Here is a 9,904-nt window from a genome sequence, read left to right as displayed (position 1 = left end):
GCCTGTCCCGGTGCCTGTCCCGGTGCCCCCGGGCCGACCCCGCCGCGGCCACCAGAGGGCGCCACAGGCCTCCCGCAGGCCCCGGGGCGAGACCGGGAACGGGAACGGGAACGGCGCGAGGGGGGGCGGGAGTGTGAGGGAGGTGACATGTGTGTGACATATGTGTGTGTGTGTGACATATGTGTGTGTGTGTGATGTGTGTGTGTGTGTGTGTGAGAGACGTGTGTGTGAGACCTGTGTGTGTATGTGAGGTGTGTGTGAGGTGTGTCCCTGCCACGTGTTACGTGTCTCAGCTGTGTCCATGTCCCAGCCGTGAATGTGCGTGTTCCATCCGTGTCCCAGCCACGTGTGTGTGTGTGTGTTCCATCCATGTCCCATCCATGTTCCATCCATGTCCCAGCCATGTGTGTGTGTTCCATCCGTGTCCCAGCCACGTGTGTGTGTTCCATCCATGTTCCAGCCCTGTGTGTGTGTTCCATCCATGTCCCAGCCATGTTCCATCCATGTGTGTGTGTTCCATCCATGTCCCAGCCATGTGTGTGTGTGTTCCATCCATGTCCCATCCATGTCCCAGCTGTGTCCCAGCCGTGTCCCAGCCGTGTGCTCCTCTCGGGCCCCCCCGGTGTCTTTGTGCCGATGAAGGACGAGGCCATTGTGTTTATTAAATTGTAGCTCCGCGCAGCCCTCGCAGCCGCTGACCCCGGTTATTTATAACGCGGGCGGGGAAATCGCAGCTCCGGGCTGGGGCTTTTCTGCGGAGAATTATGGAAAAAAAAAATCGATTGTGCGGGGCCGGGGCCGGGGGGGGAGGAACTGCGGGGTCGGTTCCAGGAATCGCTTCATGGCAGCGGCTGAGCTGATCCACCCGGCTGCCCAGGACCCCCCCGGCTGCCCAGGACCCCCCCGGCTCCCCAAGACCCCCCTGGCTCCTCAGGATCCTTCATCAGCTCCCCAGGACCCCTTCGGCAGCTGGGGGAGGCTTTTGCAGCCTCCCCGGGGGGGTGACAGGGTCTGGGGCAGTCGGGGTCCGAGGGTGTCCCCCCGTGCAGCCGCGGTGGGGGTCGGAGCTGGGCTCTCCCGGTGCTCCCCCCGCCGCTCCCGTGATTAATGAGGGGAATTAGGCCGATAATGGCTCTTAAATGACGGTGCCAGTTGCAGGCGCCGCGCCCCGATGGGTGATGGATGTGCCGGGCCCTGGGTGGGCGCGATCGGAGCCGCGTCACGACCAGGGCAGGAGCGAGGAAGGGGCTGTGATGTCACGGCGGTCGGTGACGTCACGCCTGCTGCGTGACGTCACACGCTGGCTCGGCGCTGCCGAGCCCGGTTTGGCAGGGCCGGGGCTGCGCAAATCACCACGACGTGTCGCGATAGTGCTGGGGGGCGATGCCCGTCGTGGAGCTGCAAGTGCCACTCCTTCCCCTCGGGGTCCCCGGCAGCAGCACCGGGCTCGTCCCTCTCTCCCACATCCCCGGGATCCAGCCCTTTCTCCCGGTTCCAAGCCTGGCTCCGGGGGGGGGGGTTATGGAATCCATCCCGTTAATTCTCCATTTAATTATCGGCTGTTTGTTTATTGTTTGTTTGCTTTGCCTGGGGTGGATTTTTTTGTGCCAGGCCGAAATCCGGCGGGAATTACGGCTCTGGTGGGATCTGGGGCCGGATCGACGGGAAGGGCCCCGTGAGCAGCCGGAGGTGACCCCGTGTCACACCAGGGCGTGGTTGGGGGGGCCCCCTCCCAAGCTGGGGGGGCACAACCAGTGGGTGCCAGCTGGGAGGGCAGGGGGGCTGTGGACTTGTGCCATGGGATGTGTGGGTTGGGAGGGGCCTGGAGGGGCTGTGGACTTGCCCCGTGGGATGTGTGGATCAGGAGGGCTCGGGGGGGGGGCTCCGGGGGGGCTCCGTGCCGAGGCAGGAGCCCGAGGAAGCGTGTGCTCAGGTGCAGGCACGTTCATCCCGAGCCGCAGCATCTCCCATTAATGAAGCACTTCATCACGGCGCCGTGCCGGGGGAGGGGGCGGGAAGGGGGGCACCCAATTCCGGGTGATAAATTCCCGGCGACGGCCCTCGCTCGCTCGCAGCAGCCGCGATTCTCCTTCATCTTGAATAATATTTTTGGAGCGGTTGTAAAATCACCCGAGGCGGCGGATCCAAACCCCCCTCCCGGCCCCCCCCGGCCCCGGCCCCGCTCTGCCGTGTGTGTGTCACCTCCCCGGGTGCCTCTGCACGTGTGCCACCGTCTGGGAGCTCCCCCAGGTGTGTCTGTCTGTCCGTGCACGTGTCCGTGTGCCGGGTGTGTGCGGCTGCACCGCAGCACCTCGGGGTGCCCCCCACCCAGGACCCCCCTCGTGACTCCCTCAGACCCTTGGGGGGCCCCCCAGAGCCCTGTTTGCCCCCCTGAATCCCTGACTTTTGTGGTGATGATCCCCTTTGTCCCACCCAAACCCTTAGATCCCCCCCCCGAACCCCTGGATTTTGGGGTAAGGGTCCCCCCCCAGGCACTGGGCCCACCCAAGACCCCTGTCTACCCCCAACCCAGACAGTGGAGTCCCTTACAGACCCCTGAACTTTGGGGTGTGGGTTCCCCCAGACCTCTGGGTCCCCCCTGGACCCCCGAGTTCCCCCCTGGAACTTGAATTTTGAGGTGGGAATCCCTCCCAACCCCCTGTGTCCCTTGGATTTTGGGATGGGTCCCTATGGATTGCATGGGTAGACCAGAGCTCCTTGGTTTGGGTGGGTGTGGAGCTGCCCAGATGTGCACATCTGTGTAGCCCAGGCCTGTTCCCACCTGGCCCAGGCTTGGCCACTCCTTTCTCTCCGGGAAGGATCTGTGTGTTCTCCCTCCCAAAACACTGATCCCCAACTCCGAGTGTGCAGGGGAGAAGCTCCAGTGGCACCTCCGTGCTGGGGGTTCTGGGGTCACGCTCTTGGAGCCCCCCCAGCCCCCCCTGCACGGCTGCTCCCGAGGACTCCCGGCATCCCCACGGAACGGGGAAGCACCACGTGGGATTAAACTGCCTCTTAATTACAGTCATTAACGAGCGTGGAGGCAGCTGGGCTCCGTGGGCAGGGAATCCCTCCGTGTTCCAGGGGAGCTCCTGCAGGGAACGGGGGGCTCAGGGTGCAGGGGATGGGGGGCTCAGGGTGCAGGGCCCCCCAGAGCAGAGCTGGGAGCGACAGGCCCGGGGTCCCCCAGACCTCGTGGGCCGCCCTGCAGTGATGGGTCACGCCCTGCACACACGTCCCACACTCACACACGTGTCCATGTGCACACACCCCCTGCACCCCCTGCCCACCCTCCCTGAGTGCCCCCCGTGCCCTCCCGGCCGCCCTGGGCAGAGGAAGGTGAGGAAGGACACACGGCCGTGCCCGAGGGCAGGATGCTCCGTCTCGGGCAGTGGCACTTAATCAATGGCATCTCAAATCTCTAATTATATCACCCGGGGCCTTGCTGGATGCGCCTCAGCCTGCTCTCGTACCCGTGTGCTCCCCAAAAACTCCCCCCTTTGTCCTTTATCCTCGGCTGTAAGCAGAGGGGGTGGGTGGCCTCGTGTTGGGGGGGACCCCACGCGTGGGTGGGAGAGAGGAGCATCCTGGGGGGGCTCTGAGAACCCCCAAGGTGGGGTCTCACAGGTACCAGACACGGCTGTGCTGGCCCTTGCCAGTGCCAGAACGTGACCAGGGTGCCCATCCCTGCCGGGGTCCATCGTGCCACCCCCACCCCCCCGCTCCGTCCCTCTCCCGGTCCTTTGTTGGACACAAATGGCCGGTTCCCACATGCACGGCAGCATCTGTTCCTGCCGGGGAGATTTGCATGGCCGAATGTAAATTGGGTGTTATATCATTTATCATAACCGGGAGGGCGGGGGGGGCGGCCAAGCCCGGCCAAGTTGTCACCGGGAATCACTCGGCTCATCCTTCGCCTGGGCCGGGGCCCCGCGGGGCGGGACGGGGCCGGTCCCGAGCGCGGAGGGAAACTGAGGCCCGCGGGGGGACCTCGGGGTCCACGCCCAGAGCTCGTCAGTCCCCCAGACAACGGGGTCACCCCGGGGGAGGCTGGAAGGGGCCGGGGGTCGGGATCTGGTCCCAAGCCTCCCCGTCCCTCCCCGCTGGCCGTGTCCCCGGGCCGGGATCCCCGTCCCCGACCCGCCCCGTCCCTCCCAGCCCGGCCGCAGACGCCTCCCTCGCCTCCTGCCCACCCTCCATCCTCGGTCGGACCTGGGAACCCGCTGTCGCAGCCGGACCGATCCCACCCCGGCCATGAAGGGCCCCCTGCGCGGAGGGATGTTCTCCCGGCATGTCAAACGGCACCCCGGAGTGAGTGACCCGGCCCCCCTCCCTCCAGGGCCCCCCCATCCCTCCCCTGCCCTCTGTCCCTCCTCTCGGGGACCCCCCCGCAGCCCCCCATCCTTCAGGCTCGTCCTTGCCCTTCTCTCGCCACATGCCAGGAGCCCCTGGGCTTCTCCACGTCCTTCTTCCCTCATCCCACCCCCCATTCCTTGTGCCTTCCTCTGCCCTCTGTGCCCTCTGCCAGCTCCTCTTCCCCACCCTCCCCAGGAGCCCCCTCGGCCCCCCAGTCCTGTTCCATCCCCACTCACCAACCTCCCCTTCCCACCATCCTCCCACTCAGCACCCTCCGGGTAAGCCGGGGGGTCCTGGGGGTCCCCATCCCTCCTTCTCCAAGGAAAGGTGAGACCACCCGGTGCTTCCCACCCCGTTCCCTCCATCCAGCACTGCCAAGGGGGGGCCACCACCGTGGGCATGGGCAGAGAGGATCCCCGGGGTGCTTCCAGCATCCCCAAATGGGCAGCCCAGGCCGGGCCTCCTGCGTGATCCTCGCTGCCCAACGGAAGGGTTTGGGATGATTTTTCTGTTCCTGCCACGGTTTCTCCAGCTGAGGAGCTGGGAGTGGCTGGGGGGGCACAGAGAGACCCCCAGACTGGAGGTGTGAAGGCCTGGGGGGGGTCCTGGGTGCTGGTACAGGTTTGGTGCTGGGGCAGTTTCTGCGGTGTCACCCTCCCCGTGGGGTGTCACCCACCCGCCCCAGTGCTCGGCTGTGACAGCGCTGGGCAGGGGGAGCTGCACTTTCACCCGGCAGTGGGTTCCCGGCTGCCCGGCAGTGATGGGTGTCCCGGCCACGCAGGACCAGGACCCTCTGGCACGGCTGGGTGGGCACCGACCGGGCACGGGGCAGAGCCTGGCACTGCTCCCCACTGGAAATGGGGCTCCACCGCTGGCACCTGCGGCTTGGCAGCCCCCGAATCCTTCCCGGGCATTAATCACCCAGGCGGTGTCGGCAGCAGATGGTGAGACGGACCCGCCGCCCCGAACCTCCTCCAGCAGCCACAGCAACTCCCGGCGCTGCGGCGGCTTCTGGATTCGCCAGCGCTCGGGCAGAGGCCGCTGCCAGCTCCTGCTGGCACCCGGTGCCAAGGACCGTCATCCGCCGATGGCCCCGACCCTCCGGGATGGGCGCTGGCATCTGCCGGGCGCTCCATCATCGCAGCTCGGCTCGAGCAGGGCGCTGCCGAGCAGGAGCTGGGCCGTACTGGGGGCACTGGGAGAGGCCGGGGGGGCCGGTGGGGAGCGAGGGCTGGGCAGGGGGACGCTGCTGTGGGCTGGTGGTGGCGGGCAGAGGGGTCGGAGTGACCCTTTTCAGCGCGTTTCCACGTGCCACCCGAGTGGGGACACAGTCACGGCGTGGGGGCTGTTCGGGTGGGGGTCCCCAGCCCCCCATCTCTGGCTGCAGCCGCCGAGCGGAGCCGCGGACGGGGCCGGGGGTTGGCGAGGCGGCTCCGGCGGCCCCGCCGCCGTTAATGGGCACGGCGAGGCTCCGGCTCCCAGGGGCACGGCTGGCGCCGGGCTCATTACGCGCCCGCGGCTTCCCCGGCGCGGGGGCCGCGGCAATTTGGGGGAGGTCAAACCCGCCTCGGCTCGGCTCCGATTGAGGCCGCGCCGCTCCGGGCACGGGGGGATTGGCAGCGCCAGCGGAGACGGGGAGATGGAACCGGTGGCTCGGCCGAGGTGTGACGGGAGCCGCTGTGGGCACGGAGAGGGGGGGCGAGGGCACCTCGTGCTCGCAGGGACATCTGTGGTGGGGCCGAGGTCACTGAGTGCCCCCCCAGACTGGCTCTGGACCCCCAACTGCTCGGCCCCAGTGTGTCCCAGTCCTTTCCAGCAAGGGGAACTGAGCACTCCTTGCCTTGAGCTGCGCCAGGAGATGGTGCAGGGGGGGGCAGGGCCTGGGGGGCTGTGGGGGGACAGGGACACTGCCGGGGCCACGGTGTGGCTCAGGGACCGAGTCCCTCCAGGAGGAACCATGAGCTGATGCTCAGCCCTGAGCCGGAGAACTGGGAACCCTGGGAATGCCGGGAATGGGGTGCTCAGGACCGAGTACCTCGGGGAAGAACCATCAGCTGAGGCTTGGCCCCGAACGGGGGCACTGGGGATGCTGGGAATGCCGGGAATGGGGTGCCCAGGACTGAGTCCCTCGGTGAGGAACCGTGAGCCAGGGCTGAGCCCTGAGCAGGGGCGCTGGAAATGCTGGGAATGGGGTCCCCGGGTCCTCAGCAACACCGGCACGGGGCAGCCACAGGCAGAGGGGAAGTGATTTCTCATTCCAAATCCAATTCCTCTCCACCACGAGCCGATTTTTCTCTCCCTCTTTTAATTCAGTCACTCAAGCTGACAGCTACACTGTGTACCACAGCCCGGCTACAGGATTGCTCTGCCATATTCCCCCTGTAAATCTCCCGGCGTGTCAGCTCTGCCTTTCACTCTCCAGTCCGCCTGATAAATATTCATTTTATTGGGGTATTTTTCATTTCTCTCTCTCTCTCTCTCTTTCTCTCTGCAGCTCATTCCCCTCATTGGCTTCATCAGTGTGGGCCTGGGCAGCGCGGTGCTGTACCTGCTGAGGCTGGCTCTGTACAGCCCCGACGTCAGGTACGGCTCGGGGGGCCCTGGGCACCCCCTGGGCTCTCATCCCGGGCACCCCTTGGGCACTGGCCCTGGGCACCCCTTGATCTCTCACCCTGGGCACCCCCCGGGCTCTCCCCCCCCTCCCTCAGAGCGTGGGGGGCTCAGCCCCGGCGTGGTGAGCGGGTGTTGGGGTGCCCAGACACACCCGACCCCTTCCTGGTGAGTGGTGGGGGCAAATGTGGGTGCAGAGGTGCCCCGAGGGGGTGAGGGAAGCTGGGGGGTTGTGTCCCCTCTCCTTGTTTTGGGGGGGATGGGAGAAGGGCTCCTCCAGCCTCCTGCTCTGGGCACTGGGAGGAGGGTGGGTGGGTGGGTGACAAGGGGGGGAAAAGCTGAGTGTGGCTGAGGGACAAGGGGGAAAAATGTGGGGAGGGAACTGAGGGGAACGGTGGGATGGATGGTTAGAGAAGGAATGAAGAGAGGGAGGGAGGGAGGGAGGGACAGACAAAACCAGCAGGAAGGGATGAGCAGAGGGAGAGGTGTGAGGATGGAGGGGTGGAGGGGGGATGGAGGGATGGAAGAACGAGCGGAGGAAGAGGAAAGGTGTGAGGTGTGAAGATGGATGGAGGGATGGATGGATGATGGATGGGTGTGGGGAGGGTGGGACTGAGGGAGGAATGGGAAATGGTCAGATGGATGGTTGGAGAAGGAATGGGGAGAGGGAGGGAGGGAGGGACAGACAAAACCGGGGGTGGGGGAGGAAGAGTGGAGGGAGAGGTGTGAGGATGGATGGAGGGGTGGGGGACGGGGGGGGTGCCTGGGTGGAGGGAGGGATGTGGAATTGCAGAGGATGGATGGGCAGGACAGCCCTGCGTCCTGGGGGGACCAGGCTGGCTTTGCCGTGCCCCCACAGCCCCCCCACCTCGCTCATAATTATTTGCTCCCGGTAAAACCACTCATGGATTTAATCTGGCACCAGCTGAGCTCAGCTCTGCAATTAGCGGATCCAGACACCTTGGCTTGGAGGGTGGGAGTGCAGGGGGGTGTTTGGGGGGGGACAACAGCCCCCCCAGCACATTAATGCCATTAACAGCTCCGGGGGGGCTGTCCTTGCAGCACGGCCCCCCCTCCATCCCCCGAGAACACACACAAACATCTTCCCAGATGGAAAATTCTGCTCTTGGCCGGCACCAGCGGATGGGGGGGGGATGATGGAAGAGGGGGGCACGTGAGCTGTTCTCTCCAGGGACCCCATCCCACGGCTCTGCCGGCCTCCCAAAGCCCCTCCCGGGACAGGACGGGATGTGTCCGGTGTGGGAAGGCTCCGAGGAGAACTGGGGATGGTGACACCGGGGCTGGGGGCTCGCGGGCGGTGGGGTGGGGTGGGGTGGGGTGGGGTCTCTCCCCACTCCCTGCAGGTGCTGATGTCCCCCCACCACCCCCCGCAGCTGGGACCGCAAAAACAACCCCGAGCCCTGGAACAAGCTGAGCCCCACGGACCAGTATAAAGTGAGCACTGGGTGAACTGGGGAGGGGGGAGCAGCCACGTTTAGGGCAGGGCTTTCTCCTTGGGAAGGGGAAAGGGGGATCAGCCCCAGAGGGGAGGTTCGTGGGCCCCACAGCTCCTTGTGCTCAGATTTGGGGAGGGGGGCACTGCGTGTGTCCCCCCCACCTCGGGGCCAAGGTGCAGCGACAGCAGGGGGGGGAATCCCGACCCCCCCTCACCTCCCTCCCTTCTCCAGTTTCTGGCAGTTTCCACTGACTACAAGAACCTCAAGAAGGAGCGTCCCAGCTTCTGAGCCACCCCCGGGACCTGCTGGGGCAGGGGGGGGACCCACCCCCCCCAGAAGCCCCCCCACGGCCCCTCCAGCTCTGCCAAAGGTCCCACCGCTCCCCCAGCACCCCAAAACCGTGTGGCCGAGTCCCCCCCCCAATAAACCACGTCCCTGCAGAGCCCCCACGCCCCTCACTGTCACGTTGTGCCTGCATTGAACTCCTAGGACGGTAATAAATGGGGGGGGGGCAGCAAAGCGGGTCATTTATGGTTTCCCAGGGCCTGTAATGCAGGAGATGTTCTCACACCCCCTCCCCCGGGAAGGCTGGGGGGGGTCACATCCCACTGGAAGCAGCACAAGCCCCCCCTGGGTGCTGCATTTCCGCTCTCCCACGCTCCAGGCCCCCCCCCGGACCCTCTGGAGAGAGTGAGGGGGTGGAGGGGTCACCTCCACACGTGTGTGTGGATGTTCATGTGTGTGCTGGAGGCGTGTGCACCCCCGGCACACGTGACACGGGGCAGGGTCTGGCTGGGCAGGAAAAGGGGGGGTAGGGCAGCCTGGGCTATGGCCCCCTGACTTGTTTTGGGGCTCAGTGTCACCCCCTGTCCTCAGAGCCCACTGGGTGAAGCCCCAGGACGGGGACACCGAGGCACAGAGACCCCCCAGCTCTCCTGGTGCAGCACCGAGGGGCTCCAGGAACCCGCCCCCAGCCCCCCCAGCCCAGCACCCACACACCTCCAGGCTCTGCCCCCGCTTTTATTAGCAACCCCCCCCATAGAAAAGTGCAAGATGAGGCTGGACCAAGCGGTGCCCCCTCCCCAGTCAGGGTCTGGGGGGGTCTCTGCACCCTAACACTGAGAGCAGGATGGGCGGGCACCGACCCCGCCCCGGGGAGGGAGCGCCCAAAGGTGCTAAAGGGGGATGAAGGGGAGTGGGGAAGGGCAGAGGGGGGGTTTCAGCCTCCCCTCGCCCCCCCCCCGGTGGCCCCAGCCCGGCAGGAGGGGAGCCCCCCCTCAGTGGTCGCTGAAGCCGGGCATGGGGAAGGCACGAGCGAAGGTCTCGACGCGCTGGCGGAGCTCGCCCAGGCGCCGCTGCGTCTCGGGGTCCTGCAGCAGGAAGGTCTTGAAGTCCTGGAGCTTACCTGGGGGGGGGGAGGGGGGGGGGGAGGGCCCCGCGGGGGGGGGGGGCCCCGCCCGGGCGCCGCTGCGTCTCGGGGT

At 66.4% G+C, this 9,904-nt stretch overlaps 2 protein-coding genes across 2 annotated transcripts in view; one reads left to right on the top strand and one right to left on the bottom strand.

Annotated features, from left to right (window-relative positions):
• Nucleotides 1–4,207: 4,207 nt before the first annotated feature.
• On the top strand, nucleotides 4,208–8,771 carry NDUFA4L2 (NDUFA4, mitochondrial complex associated like 2). Its single transcript, XM_017836622.1, has 4 exons — nucleotides 4,208–4,311; nucleotides 6,851–6,939; nucleotides 8,361–8,421; nucleotides 8,655–8,771. Exons 1-4 carry the CDS (start codon nucleotides 4,255–4,257, stop codon nucleotides 8,709–8,711), a joined length of 264 nt encoding a protein of 87 aa, XP_017692111.1. The 5' UTR covers nucleotides 4,208–4,254; the 3' UTR covers nucleotides 8,712–8,771.
• Nucleotides 8,772–9,425: 654 nt separating this feature from the next.
• SHMT2 (serine hydroxymethyltransferase 2) overlaps nucleotides 9,426–9,904 on the bottom strand; it is a 7,635-nt gene continuing 7,156 nt past the window's right edge. The window contains exon 7 of the mRNA XM_017836607.1: nucleotides 9,426–9,828. Within this exon, the coding sequence (XP_017692096.1) occupies nucleotides 9,701–9,828 (128 nt within the window). The 3' untranslated portion in view covers nucleotides 9,426–9,700. The remainder of the gene's footprint in view (nucleotides 9,829–9,904) is intronic.

This window comes from Lepidothrix coronata, unplaced genomic scaffold (assembly GCF_001604755.1).
Source record: "Lepidothrix coronata isolate B3197 unplaced genomic scaffold, Lepidothrix_coronata-1.0 Scaffold281, whole genome shotgun sequence".
In the NCBI taxonomy this organism is placed as follows: domain Eukaryota; kingdom Metazoa; phylum Chordata; class Aves; order Passeriformes; family Pipridae; genus Lepidothrix; species Lepidothrix coronata.
Note: the sequence above shows the minus strand (reverse complement) of the source record. Positions and strands in the feature narration are given on the sequence as shown.